Here is a 13,828-nt window from a genome sequence, read left to right as displayed (position 1 = left end):
CCCCAAGACTTAGGCCCTGCTTTGAACTATAGCCGCAAGATAAGAGTCCCTGCTGCTTCATCTTGTGCTTGCCAGCCCTCTCCTCTGGGATCTGGGCCTTGTTTTCTATCCCAGCTGGGGTCCTGCCATCCACCCTATTTCCCATTTCTATTCTGGGAAGATGACCTCCAGATTGACCACCCATTTACTTAAGCCTGCTTACATTCCCCACACCTGGGGGCCCCACTTAACTACTCCAGGAATCACATCTTATTCCAGCCTCTTGAGCTCCTCTTCCACACTAGCCCCTAGCTGACATGTGTGGCAATACAGTTCTTATAGGGTCAAACCTAGACAGGATGGGGCAATTCTATTCCAACCAACTTCACCTAGTTCATTCAGTCAGTCAGATAAGCAAAACATCTGAATACATTTAAGTGGTTTCTCAACATAAATAATATATTTTCAAAGAGCTTTCTTATTCGTATTACAGACATAAACAAAATACATACACTCAAGGCATAAAATATCTGTCTTGTGCTATTTCAAATTAAAAAATCATCGCAGATACAGATCTTCGGTGTTCTAATGGTGCCATAAACACATTCGATGGCCTTTTTTTTGAACAAAGAATTGTGTGAGATTTTACCTCTTGGGTTCCAAGTATGTTTTTGTTTGTTGGTAGAGAGACTTTGTTGTAAAAGTCTCCTCACCTAGAGCTCTGGTGATTTTTCATGTTTTATTCATCTCTTTCATTCGGCTTCAAGTGAGGGAAGAACGTGATAAAATTCAAAATTTACTAAATTTCGTGTTAATGTCAGATATGGAACTTTCCTCTGGACTGTCTCCTTTCATTGGCGGTGTTACTGAAGCCTTTTGTTGGGAATGGTGCACCAACCATTCATTGGTTCTCATGGCTTTGCAGTGGAGGCAGTGCCTTTCACTCATTTGGTAACTTCCCAGATTCCTTTGCCTCTGAGCCATTTTTCTCCTCTTAATACTGTCTGGTGATGGGTGGTGTTCACTTTCACTCTCCTTCCATGAGGAGGCTTCTGAGTTAGATTCTTCACTGCCACACTCCGTAGTATCACTGTCATGTTGGTTCTGGTTCACCTCATTGAACTGAGACTGGCGCCTGGCTCGTCTTTGCTCAAGATAGGCATTGACCAAAGCCACTTCTGAGTTGGTTACAGGAGTAAGTTGGTTCTGCTTTGGTTTCTTCATTGTCTGTGAGGGATCCCAGGCACCGTCTTTGCTTTGCCACTTGTAGGAAGTCTCTTTGCTTGCTAACAACCAATGAAACATATCAAGTTAGTAACATTGTTGGTTACTATAAATTCCTATTACTTAAGAAGCCTGTGCACATATAGCTCACTCTTAGTGGCCATTTGTCAAGCCATTGCTTTTCTCCAGTCACCTGCAAGTGTTGGCAGCTGACTGCATTTTCCAGTACCATATCCCAACTCCTGCAGACCAGAGAGCTTAGATAGATGCTTGACATATCACTTTTGAAGTTTTGTGGATGCTAAACATAAGATCAAAGGAAAAGATCTTTAAACTTTTCTAGGGAAGAACCTTTTTTTCCTTTGAAAATTGAACTCTTAAAGATTCAAGCATGTATATGAATGTGATTTGGGGAGCAGGAACTAAGAAGGATCTTTCCTTTATGTAGTGGTGTGCTGAAGTTGGCTTGTACCCGCTCAGAAGAGCTGATAAACTTTCAGTAATTTTGCAAGATAGTTAAACATAGCCATTATTAAAAATTAAATTATACCAACTTACAATACATTTCAATTAATAAAAATAGAAGTAATAAATACTCAAAACCCCTCACTTCCTAATTATCTTACTACATTTGATTATGCTGTGTGCTCTTCTGGTTTTTTATGTCTGTTGTATTTGGATGTTGGAAACTCTATGCTGTGTTTTCTTTTTTCTTTTTTTTTTTTTTGAGACAGAGTCTTGCTCTGTTGCCCAGGCTGAAGTGCAGTGGCACGATCTTGGCTCACTGCAACCTCTGTCTCCCAGGTTCAAGCGATCCTCCTGCCTCAGCCCCCCTAGTTGCTGGGATTATAGGCACATGCCACCATGCCTAGCTAATTTTTTTGTATTTTTAGTAGAGACAGGGTTTTGCCATGTTGGCCAGGCTGGTCTGGAACCCCTGACCTCAGGAGATCCACCCGCCTTGGCCTCCCAAAGTACTGAGATTACAGGTGCGAACCACTGCGCCCGGCGGAAATTCTATGTTAAGGATACACTACTGCACATCTCCTCCCAACTCCATGTTCAATGACATGCTGTGGGTAGCTTAAAATCAGCTTTGGTGGGAGTATTTATACCATGAAAATCAGCAAACACTAAACATCAGGGCTTGATGTATGGTTTTGTTGATTGTCTAGGCTTAAGAAAATGATGGAGAACATGTTACTAATGCACATTACATTTCAGTGTCATCCCTGTAGCCACTACATTGTGACTAACCCTGCAAAATGAGGAAATATTCTTCCAGTATTTTAGAACTATTATCCATTCCAGCAAAGAAGTCACTCACATCACTGACAACCAAGTTAACTTCCAACATACATCTATCTTCTGCTTCGCTTTCATCTCACTCCTTAGCTTAGAGGAAAATGACATTCACACTGAAACTATACTTGTTCATCAATTGCAGCCATGGATGGCTAAGGTGCAAGGGTCTGGCAAAAATCAAGGAGAGCGTTTGGTGAGAATCAGTTGTCTATATGAAATTGGCCATAAGGAGTATTGTATATTTTATTATTTATAAATGGTGTGATATATATTTACTTATTTAATTTTTATTTATTTAATTTTTTGAGTCAGGAACTCGCTCTGCTGCCCAGGCTGGAGTGCAGTGGCATGATCATGGCTCACTGGCAGCCCCGGACTCCTGGGCTCAAGTGATTCTGTTGCCTCAGCCTCCTAAGTAGCTGACACTACAGGTGCAAACAACCATGCAAGCTAATTTTCTTCTTCTTTTTTTTTTTTTAGGCAGAGTCTCGCTCTGTCACCCAGGCTGGAGTGCAGTGGCATGCTGTCGGCTCACTGCAAGCTCTGCCTCCCAGGTTCATGCCATTCTCCTGCCTCAGCCTCCCAAGTAGCTGGGACTACAGGCGCCCGCCACCATGCCCAGCTAATTTTTTTGTATTTTTAGTAGAGATGGGGTTTCACCATGTTAGCCAGGATGGTCTCGATCTCCTGACCTCGTAATCCGCCCGCCTCGGCCTCCCAAAGTCCTGGGATTACAGGCGTGAGCCACCGCACCTGGCCCTAATTTTCTTTCTTTAAGAGATAGGGTTTTGCTATGTTCTCCAGGCTGATCTTGAAGTCCTAGCCTCAAGCAGTTCTACTTCAGCCTCCGGGGGTGCTAAGATGACATGCAACCTTTATATCAGTAACATTTTTAGTAAGCATATGTACACACAGGAGTTTTGGAGAGCCAGTGTTAAACATTTACCAGCACACCACTGCTTATAGGTTGTTGAAAAAGATGTCATAGACAGCTCATAATCCTGTAATAGCACTAACAATGAGGGTGTGGGAAGGGCAAGCAATGTGAAGGGTGAGCGCTAAGGAGTGAAAAAAGAACTTGAGCTCCACCTCCCAGTAATTCATAGCTTCTTGTTAAGCAGCTAAACTGTCCCTCTGCACTAGGGAGTCCAAAAGCAAAAATTCACCCAATCCCAATGGGCCTTCTCTGGTGTGCAAAGTCTGACAATGCTCTAAGCTGTTCATCTCTGTTGTTTGCTTTCCACACTCAGCACAAATTTCTTTCTTCATCTTTCTTTCTTTTTTTTCTTTTTCTTTTTTTTTTTTTTTTTTTTTGATACTGGGTCTCACTATGTTGCTCAAGCTGTGGTCTTGAACTGCTTAGCTCAAACAATCCTCCTGCCTCAGCCTCCTGAGTAGCTGGGACTACAGGCATGCAACACCACACATATTCTTCCCCTCATAGCCCAATACCAAATAGGCACTGGTTCTCACCTTTCCTTACTGAAGTACTTGTCCCACTGCCTTCATCCTTTTTATCCTCAGACATCTGTTTCAGAAACATAGGTTAGTAAGAGTGATCTCAGTTGTTTTTTGATAATATGTACTGGTTATAAAACACTATTGCCAAGGCCCATTGACAATGTCTGATTTTATTTTATTTTTTATTATTTTATTTTATTTTATTTTACTTATTTATTTTTGGAGAGTCATTCTGTTGCCCAGACTGGAGTGCAGTGGCATGATCTCAGCTTATGGGTTCAAGTGATTCTCCTGCCTCGGCCTCCCAAGTAGCTGGGATTACAGGTGTCCACTACCATGTCCGGCTAATTTTTGTATTTTTAGTAGAGACAGGGTTTCACCATGTTGGCCAGGCTCGTCTCGAACTCCTGACCTCAAGTGATCTGCCTGCCTTGGCCTCCCAAAGTGCTGGGATTACAGGCGTGAGCCACCAGGCCTGGCCTGACAATGTCTGATTTTAAACATTCAGTTTAAACAAGTACTTACTGAGTTAAATAATAAGCTAATTCAGTATGTATTGAGTTCCTGTTAGAGTGATCCTACTTCCACTTCCATTAAGACTATGCTTTGATAGCAGAATGTACCAAAATGTTTTGAAACAAACAAAATGGAACAGACTTGAGAGAAAATAACACTGATAAGGAGCTATAGCTTATAAAGCTTTCCTGTACCCATTCACATTACAGAGATGGGGTTTTAAAAATTTTGAAATAGTGTTTAAAAAATTTTGATAGTACTCAGATTAGTTTAGTTTTGTTGTTGTTGTTGTTGTTGTTGTTGTTGTTTTGAGACGGAGTCTTGCTCTGTATGCCCAGGCTGGAGTGCAATGGCGCGATCTCGGCTCACTGAAATCTCCGCCTTCCGGGTTCAAGCGATTCTCCTGCCTCAGCCTCCCGAGTAGCTGGGATTACAGGCATGCACCACCACGCCCAGCTAATTTTGTAATTTTAGTAGAGACAGGGTTTCTCTATGTTGATAAGGCTGGTCTCAAACTCCTGATCTCAGGTGATCCGCCTGCCTCGGCCTCCCAAAGTGCTGGGATTACAGGTGTGAGCCACCGTGCCCGGCCCAGATTAGTTTAGTTTTTAAAGGATGTTTGATCAGGGTACATTATTGATAGTTCTTTAAGATAGAAGACATCTACCATACACAAAGATCTTTACCTGAATTCATGAACTTAATATCTCCTTAATCCCTCCGAAAGTTTCCTCCAAAATGTAATCATAATAAATTATTTGTGAATATGGCAACCAGAAGAAATGGATTTCTTTGAATAGTTCCAATTTCAAATATTCTGCCCCCCAATACTCCATAAATATATTTGTCCCGTTTTTCAGATTAGTGTCCCATTTTCTGATGCTGAAAGTGATTTTGCCAAAAGACACAGATATAAACCAACCCTTTCAGAAAATAACAAAAACTAGAAATGTTCATTAACGCCTTTGACATATAATTCTCTCTCCGGGAATCTATCAGCAAGAAATAACCCTCAGAAGAAAGCTTTGTGCACAGAACATTCATCACAGTATAATTACGATAATACAAAATTCAAAAGTAGACAATGGTTTAAGTAAATTATGGTACAATTATATAATAAACAGTTGTAAAATTATTATAATAAAGGTATGTCATAATATGAGGAAATAAGTGTGCTACCATACTGGGTATGGTATTACATCAAGATGCAAATTTGTATATACAGCATGAGCACAAATTAGCTTAAAATATGAAAAAAAAAGACTTTAAGGAGCATATAAAATGATAGCTATGGTTGGCTTTAAGTGTTGAAATGGACTTTTTCTCTCCCAATTTTTTCAAATTGTCTACAATTAGGAAAAAAATGAATTTATGTGGAAGTCCAGTTTCTTTGGGATGAAAAGTGCCATAGTTGGGTATTTGTAACTGCAGTCTAAGTAAGACCCTCGGCTCATTCTTTTCTTAATACCTGAACTCTGCAATGGTAGGCAAGCATCTTTAATGAGGTGCCTTTTTGTTTTCTGGGTTACAGCAATCATTCTCCAAAAATCTTGAAAGTGGAGTTCTCTTTTAAGATACCACTTTCTGGCCAGGCATGTTGGCTTATGCCTGTAATCTCAGCACTTTGGGAGGCCGAGGCGGGCAGATCACAAGGTCAGGAAATCGAGAACATCTTGGCTAACACAGTGAAACTCTGTCTCTACTAAAAATACAAAAAAATTAGCCAGGCGTGGTGGCGGGCGCCTGTAGTCCCAGCTACCCGGGAGGCTGAGGCAGGAGAATGGCATGAACCTGAGAGGTGGAGCTTGCAGTGAGCCAAGATCGCGCCACAGAACTCCAGCCTGGGTGACAGAGCGAGACTCCATCTCAAAAAAAAAAAAAAAATAGATACCACTTTCTAAAAAATGCTTTTGGAAGGGGGCTTAAATATTTTAAATTTAATATGTATCAGATTAGGTTATAGAAAAGGAAAAAAACCAAAAGAATTGGAAGTTTATAAACCTAAAAGTTAACAGTAGTTGGTTATTTCTACATAACCTGGAGTGATTATTTTGTTTTGTCTTCTGCCCTATAATTTCCACATTTTCTATATAATGTGTACTTTTGTAATAGACGGGAGAAGGTGTTTAAAAACTCTTATTAGGCTTATATCATTTCCACAGAAAGCTCTCACATTTGATGTCAAATCAAAATATAACCACAAAATCAAAAGACAGATTTTGCATTGAACTAGGTGGGATCATATGAACTGTGGTTATGAAAAGCATTTTATTAACTGTCTTTGTGTGTGACTCAGTGAGTGAAAACAGCAGGAGTGCCTGCCCTGAGGGGCAGAGTAGAAAATGTGGGCCGTGGCTCTCTTTCTGCCACTAACAACTCTGATTTTTCCAAGCCACTTAACACCTCTTAAGCTCAGTTTCCACATAAGCAAAATAAGGAGTATAGATTGCTATTGTCCAGAAAAATACTGCACTAGCAATCTGAATAAACATAAAATAAAAATATAAACTAAATATAGTATTTATAGTCTGAAAGCAAAAGGGTGAATGCCACTTTAAAAAGTGGCCAATTCAGAGGAAATCAGTGTGCTTTGTGTTGGAAGATAATTACCACATTTCCATCGTGCTTTTACCATTACCTCAAGGTTTGTAAATAAAGTCTCAAAGTTTAGCAGAGAAAATGAAGAAGTTCAAAGTGAAGGAAAAATTCCATCCTCCTTTACTAGCTCTCATATGGTTCTCAGATTTCAAATCTGGGAGCCTTCAGAAGAAGCAGCCCAGCCGATTGTAGCCGCCACAAGGGTAAAAAGTGAAAGACGAAACCTCTAACATAATTAAGGTTTTAATCAGGACTGGGTAGATCTAAGTGGACATTTCAGACTATGCTTTGATGCAAACAAATAATTTGACAGGAAATCTGGGTATATTCCTCTTCTGTCACTAACACTTTTGTGACATTGGACAAGTCACTTAATTTCCTTGGGCCTCATCAATAAAAAATGGGTGGGGGAGGGATAATGATAACTTACTTGCCTACAAACAGGAGGCTGGACCACATGCTCTCTTGAGGTCCTGGAAGCTCAAGGCTGTATGACTCCCAAGAGCTGATGCAAGCAAGGGAGCAGAAAAATAGCTTAGACTGGGCCGGGTGCAGTGGCTCACACCTGTAATCCCAGCACTTTGGGAGGCTGAGGCGGGTGGATCACGAGGTCAGGAGTTTGAGACCAGCCTGGCCAACATGGTGAAACTCCATCTCTACTAAAAATACAAAAATTAGCTGGGCGTGGAGGCGCACGCCTGTAATTCCAGATACTCAGGAGGCTGAGGCAGGAGAATCGCCTGAACCCAGGAGGCACAGGTTGCAGTGAGCCGAGATCGTGCCATTGCACTCCAGCCTGGGCGACAGGGCGAGACTCCACCTCAAAAAGAAAAAAAAAAAAAATAGCTTAGACCTCTTAATTCATGATGAAATTGCCAGTGATCAATTTCAATTTTTTTGTTAATTTTCTAAAGTAGCTTTGCTTGCCAGGCCAGACAAATTCAATATACTTAGCTAGGGAGTCTAAGACACATATAAGTTATCACTATTCTAAATCTCCTTTTGGCAAAGTATTTACCTTAAGAAGCATTTAGACTTTAGATGAAAGCTCTTCTTCACCAGGAGGTGGTGGTTATCAAAAAGTCTTTGATTATTAGAATAGAATCCAGCTGGCATGGACATAACAAACCTTCTCCACCCCATCCAGAGTTCATAGAGCACTAAGTCTTACTGACCACTGCCAGCACAGGGCTCTGGCTATAATGCTACTTGATGGTGGTTTTCTTAATCATCAGCCTGGTATTAATGACCAGCAAGGATATCATGTCAGCGAATTATAAGAGCTAGGTTACCGCTGGGCGTGATGGCTCATGCCTGTAATCCCAGCACTTTGGGAGGCCAAAGCGGGCAGATCACTTGAGGTCAGGAGTTTGAGACCAGCCTGGCCAACATAGTGAAACCCCATCTGTACTAAAAATACAAAAATAAGCAGGGCGTGGTGGCTTGCACCTGTGGTCCCAGCTACTAGGGAGGCTGAGGCAGGAGAATCACTTGAATCCGGGAGGCAGAGGTTGTAGTGAGCCAAGATTGCACCACTTCACTCCAGCCTGGGTGATACAGCGAGACTCCATCTCAAGAAAAAAAAAAAAAAGAGCTTGGTTACTCATAATATGTTGGAAGCATCACATTCCTGATAAAGTAGGATATCTCATTCTTAAGACGATGGCATTTTAGTGGTGACTTTAGTTCTGTTTAGTCTAGTTCTGCATCTTATTCTATGCAGAAAGTGTATTGCCTCATTCTAAAAACCCCAAAATCCTACAGCATGTATCCTATCAATATGACAACTTTTGTATCTTTGATTAGAATCACATGGCTAGAAAAGGGATTTGGAAGTCATTAACCAGCAGGGAGGTTTATGCCAGCATTACATAGCATATGGATAAACTGTAAACAATCTGAATGTTTCAAACTTGCAGAATTTTTTGGTGCAATCAAAAGACAGAAAATTATGCAGTCATTAAAAGTGCTGCTGAGTGAATATAATTTAGAGAAGTATTTCTGATATATTATTAAGCTTAAAAAGCAGGATATGAAAATATATGCAATATAATGCCAACCATGTAAGATCAAAGACAGAGAAATGGAGAGAGATATATTGGGATAGAGAGAGAAGAAAAAAACAAACTGGAAGAACATACTCCAAAATGTTAACAGTGGTTATCTCTGGGAAAGAGGATAACTGTAGCTTTATATTTTCCTCTTCATCCTTTTCCATATTCCCGGATTCTGCAGAATAAGATTGCATTCTTTTTAAAACTAAACAACTTTTAAAAGTAGTTTCATCAAAGTATAGTAAATGTATTTTATGGAAATTTTCCTAGTATACAGTAAACATATTATTTAAAATGAAAAAAAAAAAGATATCCTACCCAGACAGAAGCCCTAGAGAAGAACATCAGGACAAATACAATGACAAAATACCAAAGCAGGAAGTTCCCTATGGTCCCACAAGAGTCATCCTTCCGGCATTCATAATCCTGATTTGGAATGGCACAATTTAAAGGTATGGGGGGAGGATCTACCTCCCAAAATAAGGAAAAAAGGTCTCCCATGATGGCTCCTTGCTCAAAAAATAAACCACGCTCAAAGGGATAAAGATGACTGGGAACTACTTCACTCCCTCTATGATGTATGACAATTTCCTTGGCAACTTATTATGACATATAATAAGCAACTGTTCTAGGAACTGACAAATGCTTCTTGGATTTCTAAGTTTGTGGAAGGCTTATTCAAATTACTTCTGTGAATGTTTACGGTATTTTCCCCCATACCTCAATATGGTGCATTCTGCCTTAATTTTTTTCCCTAAAACTTGTATATACTATATTTTCCTATCTTTACATCTAAGTGTTTATTGTATCCACTCATTTTAATTCAGATTCTTTTATATGTATCATGCCATTGCAAATTATCGTAGACAGTTCTAATGTATTACTGATTGAACTGTGTTCCCTAAAATTCATACGTTGAAGCCCTCACCTCCAGTGTGACTCTATTTGGAGACGAGGCCTTTAAGGAGGTAATTAAAGTTAAATGAGGCCATAAGGGTAGGGCCCTAATCCAACACAACTGGTATCCTTATAAGAAGACAGCAAGGATTCACGAGCACAGAAATCAAGGTCACAATACAAGGTGGCCGTCTGCAAGGAGATCTGCCTCAGGAGAAACCAACCCTGCTGACAATTTGATCTTAGACTTCCAGCCTCCAAAATTATGAAAAAATAATAATTTAAAAAATATTATTTAAAAAATAATTTCTGTTGTTTAAGCCACCTGTCTGTGATGTTTCGTTATGGCAGCCCTAATACATAATACTCACTGTCATTTGGTCAGTAGTGTTCTTTTTTAAGCCTTGAATAAATGCACACAACAGTTTATAGATTACATGAAGAGGGAAAAACACAGATGTGCCCGTTATGAACTACTATGAACTATGTCAAATGCATACAATTTCTTCTTAGGAAAGTCACATAGGGAGCAGGTGGGAACCTGGTATTCTAATTATTATTATTATTATTTTTTTTAACAGGGTCTCACTCTGTCGGCCAGACTGGAATGCAGTGGCACCATCTCGGCTCACCGCAACCTCGGCTTCCCAGGCTCAAGTAATTCTCCTGCCTCAGCCTCCAGAGTAGGGATTACAGGCGCGTGCCACCACGCCCGACTAATTTTTTGTATTTTTAGTACAGGCGGGGATTCAGCGTGTTAGCCAGGCTGGTCTCCATCTCCTAACCTCGTGATCCACCCGCCTCGGCCTCCCAAAGTGTTTGGATTACAGGCGTGAGCCACCGCGCCCAGTTGGTATTCTAATTTTGACTGTACCTTGAGCCCCTTCACTTTGAACAATTTTCAAGTTAGTTCATCTCTAAATCTAAAACTAGAGCAAAACAACATTGCTGCTAAAGCAATCTAAAAATGATAAAACTTAACTAAAAAAAGTTAGCTCTTTAAGAGCACAGGGTACCTGCCGATTTTCATTAATATACAATACCACGCGGTATTAACCTTACGATCATTTTAGGAAAAACTTTGGCCATTGGGCATGCATGATGTAATAATCCAGTAGCTTATTGTGACATGGTTTAATGTTTTTATTAGAGGCACACTTCAGAACAAATCCCCAGGTCCTGGGATTCTGGCTGTTGACTCTCGAACGCGTCATCTCCTCCAGGAGGCTCGCGAGAGCTGGGGCTGGGCTGTACGGGCCTCCTTGGGGCGCACTGCACCACCTCACCTGCCTTCGAAATGCATCTTTGGGCCTCCGCTGGGGTTGAGCTCCTCTGGGTAGTAACCAGGGGGCTCTTATTTTCTATATCCCTGCACCTCGCTCAGCGGCACACTTGTGCTAAATGAAACAAAGCCCAACCTTTTCCTCAGGATGAGAAGCTCTTCCAGAAAATACATAGGAAAACGTGTTGTTATTATTTTTAATCTCAAAACCACCAGCAACTTCAATAAAATAAATTTTGGGTGTGCTTGTTACTGCTGCACCCTACTAAACAGATTATTTAAGAATTCAGGCTGGCGCCGTGGCTCATGCCTGTAATCCCAAAAGGCGGTGGGAGGCCAGCAGGCGTTTGGGAGGCTGAGGCGGGAGGATCCCTTGAGGTTAGGAGATAAGAGGCCAGACTGGCCAACGTGGCAAAAACCCGTCTCAAACAAACAAACAAAAAAAGACTTTACATGGGGTCAGAACTCTTGACACAGATGTTTTAGCATAGGGGAAAGAAAGAAATGCTTTGTTACTGATGGTGTCTGGCCACTTTATCATGCCACTCTATCCTACGGTGAGCCACCCTACTTGATCAGTTTACACATGTGAGTCTATAAATGCCCTACGGAAGCTAAAATTATATTAATAGATACAAAATTCGGCTCGTTATAATTATTTTTACTGCGGGTTCTCTGAATTTTGCTGCTTAGCTTTCACCCGCAGCTGAGTGGGAGCCACAAAACCAAGACCTGTTTCCCTGGTAACGCTCCGAGCGCCAGGGCCTGCGACCCCTCCCTTTCTCGCGAGAAGAGACTGCCCAGTTCTTCCGGTAACTTTAGAGCCGCCTGCCGGTCGCCTCCCTCTTGCCCTTGGCTTCGCGCATGCCCAGAGAGAGTGGCGGGAGTCTGCGTTTTCCGGCCAGAGGACATGGTGCGTTTTCGGGGTCATGTTTGTGCTTCCTGTTTTGGAATCCACGCGGGTTGTGGGAGTTCCGCGCCTGCTGATCTGTTCGGGGTTTAGCCGAGGGGGGATGTGACTAGGCGTCCCGCCTCTCTAGGGGAAGGGAAGAAAGAAGCAATAGAGTCGCTGAAGTTCGTGCCGAGGAGCCGGGGAGGGAAGCTCTGGACTGGGAAAGGGACGTGGGGGCTGAGTGGTGCGAAGGCTGTTGCTCTATGCCCTGTGGGATACAACTCCTTGTCGCTGGAACAAATTTTGCATTGTCTGTAAGAGTTGAGCCTAGCTGAAGAAAGGAATTATAAATCCCAAATGTGGACCAAAAGAATGCACGTTTTCCCCTCTCTCCCTCTTACTCCCCTCACTACCCCATCATGAGTACGTGCCCTTCTGAAACTTAAATCCTTATCCTTTATCCACACACAAAAGGGAGAGCCCTGGAGTACAGCCGTCCAAATGCAGAGTTGTTTAGATAGTAATGGCGTCTGCATGAGGATGTAGAAGAGTCCTTATGACTTACAGGAGATATGGAATATAGCCTCCCAAACTTGATATTTTGAGTTTCTGAAATTAGCCTTCTGCCTGGTCCTTGTAACATACCCCAAAGACAAAATACAAAGTATTTCCAGACATAATCATTAATCCTTAAATTACAAAATAAGACATTTTTATATATTGGAAGTATTAAGTTGTTCTTAAATAACCAGCCACGGCTGGGCGCGGTGGCTCACGCCTGCAATCCCAACACTTTGGGAGGCTGAGGCGGATGGATCTCAAGGTCAGGAGTTCGAGACCAGCCTGGCCAAGATGTCGAAACCCCATCTCTACTAAAAATACAAAACTCAGCCGGGCACGATGGTGGGCGCCTGTAATCCAAGCTACTGGGGAGTCTGAGGCAGGAGAATTGCTTGAACCTGGGAGGTGGAGGTTGCAGTGAGCCGAGATCACACCACTGCACTCTAGCCTGGGAGACAGCAAGACTCCGTCTCTAAATAAATAAATAAATACATAGCCAGCCACTTCTCTGTTGATTACACTGTGATGCCAATGAAGTTATGTATAATTTTGGGTTCCCTTTCTATATACTGATACTAAAATGGAAAAAGTTTTGGTAAAACATTTTAAAGATGAGAGAAGGTATATGTAGTTTCAGTTACCTTTGTAAGGGATGCAAAATTTGGTTTTTAAATGGAGCAATAGTTTCTTTTGGTTAATTCCTGTGCTTTTTGTTTTTTTCATAGATGCAGGGGGAGGGACACCCTAGTGCTTCCCTTATTGACAGAACCATCAAGATGAGAAAAGAAACAGAGGCTAGAAAAGTGGTCTTAGCCTGGGGACTCCTAAATGTATCTATGGCTGGAATGATATATACTGAAATGTAAGTGAAGCAGCCCAAAAAAAGTGAAAATTTAAGAAGCTGGTGACTGGTTCCACAGATTTTTGTGTTTTTGATTTTTGGTGTTTTTAAGATCATTGGAAAGCCTTTCTAATTTTTTTTCAGGACTGGAAAATTGATTAGTTCATATTACAATGTGACATACTGGCCTCTCTGGTATATTGGTAAGTAATTAATTT

General features: G+C 41.4%; 2 protein-coding genes across 7 annotated transcripts in view; one reads left to right on the top strand and one right to left on the bottom strand.

The window, feature by feature from the left end:
- Positions 1–417: 417 nt before the first annotated feature.
- On the bottom strand, positions 418–9,712 carry SSMEM1 (serine rich single-pass membrane protein 1). The gene is made up of 3 exons (XM_045388358.2): positions 9,456–9,712; positions 3,982–4,036; positions 418–1,265 (listed from the first exon to the last, which is right to left on the bottom strand). The coding sequence occupies exons 1-3, from the start codon at positions 9,636–9,638 to the stop codon at positions 769–771; spliced, it is 735 nt and encodes a 244-aa protein (XP_045244293.1). The 5' UTR covers positions 9,639–9,712; the 3' UTR covers positions 418–768.
- Positions 9,713–12,170: 2,458 nt separating this feature from the next.
- The window catches only part of TMEM209 (transmembrane protein 209), a 42,532-nt gene continuing 40,874 nt past the window's right edge, over positions 12,171–13,828 (top strand). For 3 of the 6 annotated variants that reach the window (XM_074035983.1, XM_045388361.3, XM_005550761.5), the window contains exons 1-3: positions 12,171–12,229; positions 13,495–13,631; positions 13,755–13,813. Coding sequence is in view for 4 of the 6 variants with exons in the window: in XM_045388361.3 (XP_045244296.1) it covers positions 12,227–12,229; positions 13,495–13,631; positions 13,755–13,813 (199 nt within the window). In the remaining 2 variants the exon portion in view is untranslated. Of the gene's footprint in view, positions 12,523–13,494; positions 13,632–13,754; positions 13,814–13,828 lie in introns of those variants that run through there. The other 3 variants (XM_045388360.3, XM_045388359.3, XR_012432849.1) reach the window with 2 other exon arrangements.

The sequence above is a fragment of the Macaca fascicularis genome, chromosome 3, assembly GCF_037993035.2.
Source record: "Macaca fascicularis isolate 582-1 chromosome 3, T2T-MFA8v1.1".
NCBI lineage: Eukaryota > Metazoa > Chordata > Mammalia > Primates > Cercopithecidae > Macaca > Macaca fascicularis.
Note: the sequence above shows the minus strand (reverse complement) of the source record. Positions and strands in the feature narration are given on the sequence as shown.

Excerpts from the sequence above, each read along its gene's own strand:
- SSMEM1 (XM_045388358.2), bottom strand. The coding sequence starts at position 9,638 with ATGGGAGACCTTTTTTCCTTATTTTGGGAGGTAGATCCTCCCCCCATA. Across the intron at positions 4,037-9,455 it reads TCTCTAGGGCTTCTGTCTGG|ATGTCTGAGGATAAAAAGGA; the intron begins GTAGGATATCTT and ends TTTCTGAAACAG. Across the intron at positions 1,266-3,981 it reads AAGTACTTCAGTAAGGAAAG|CAAGCAAAGAGACTTCCTAC; the intron begins GTGAGAACCAGT and ends ATTGGTTGTTAG.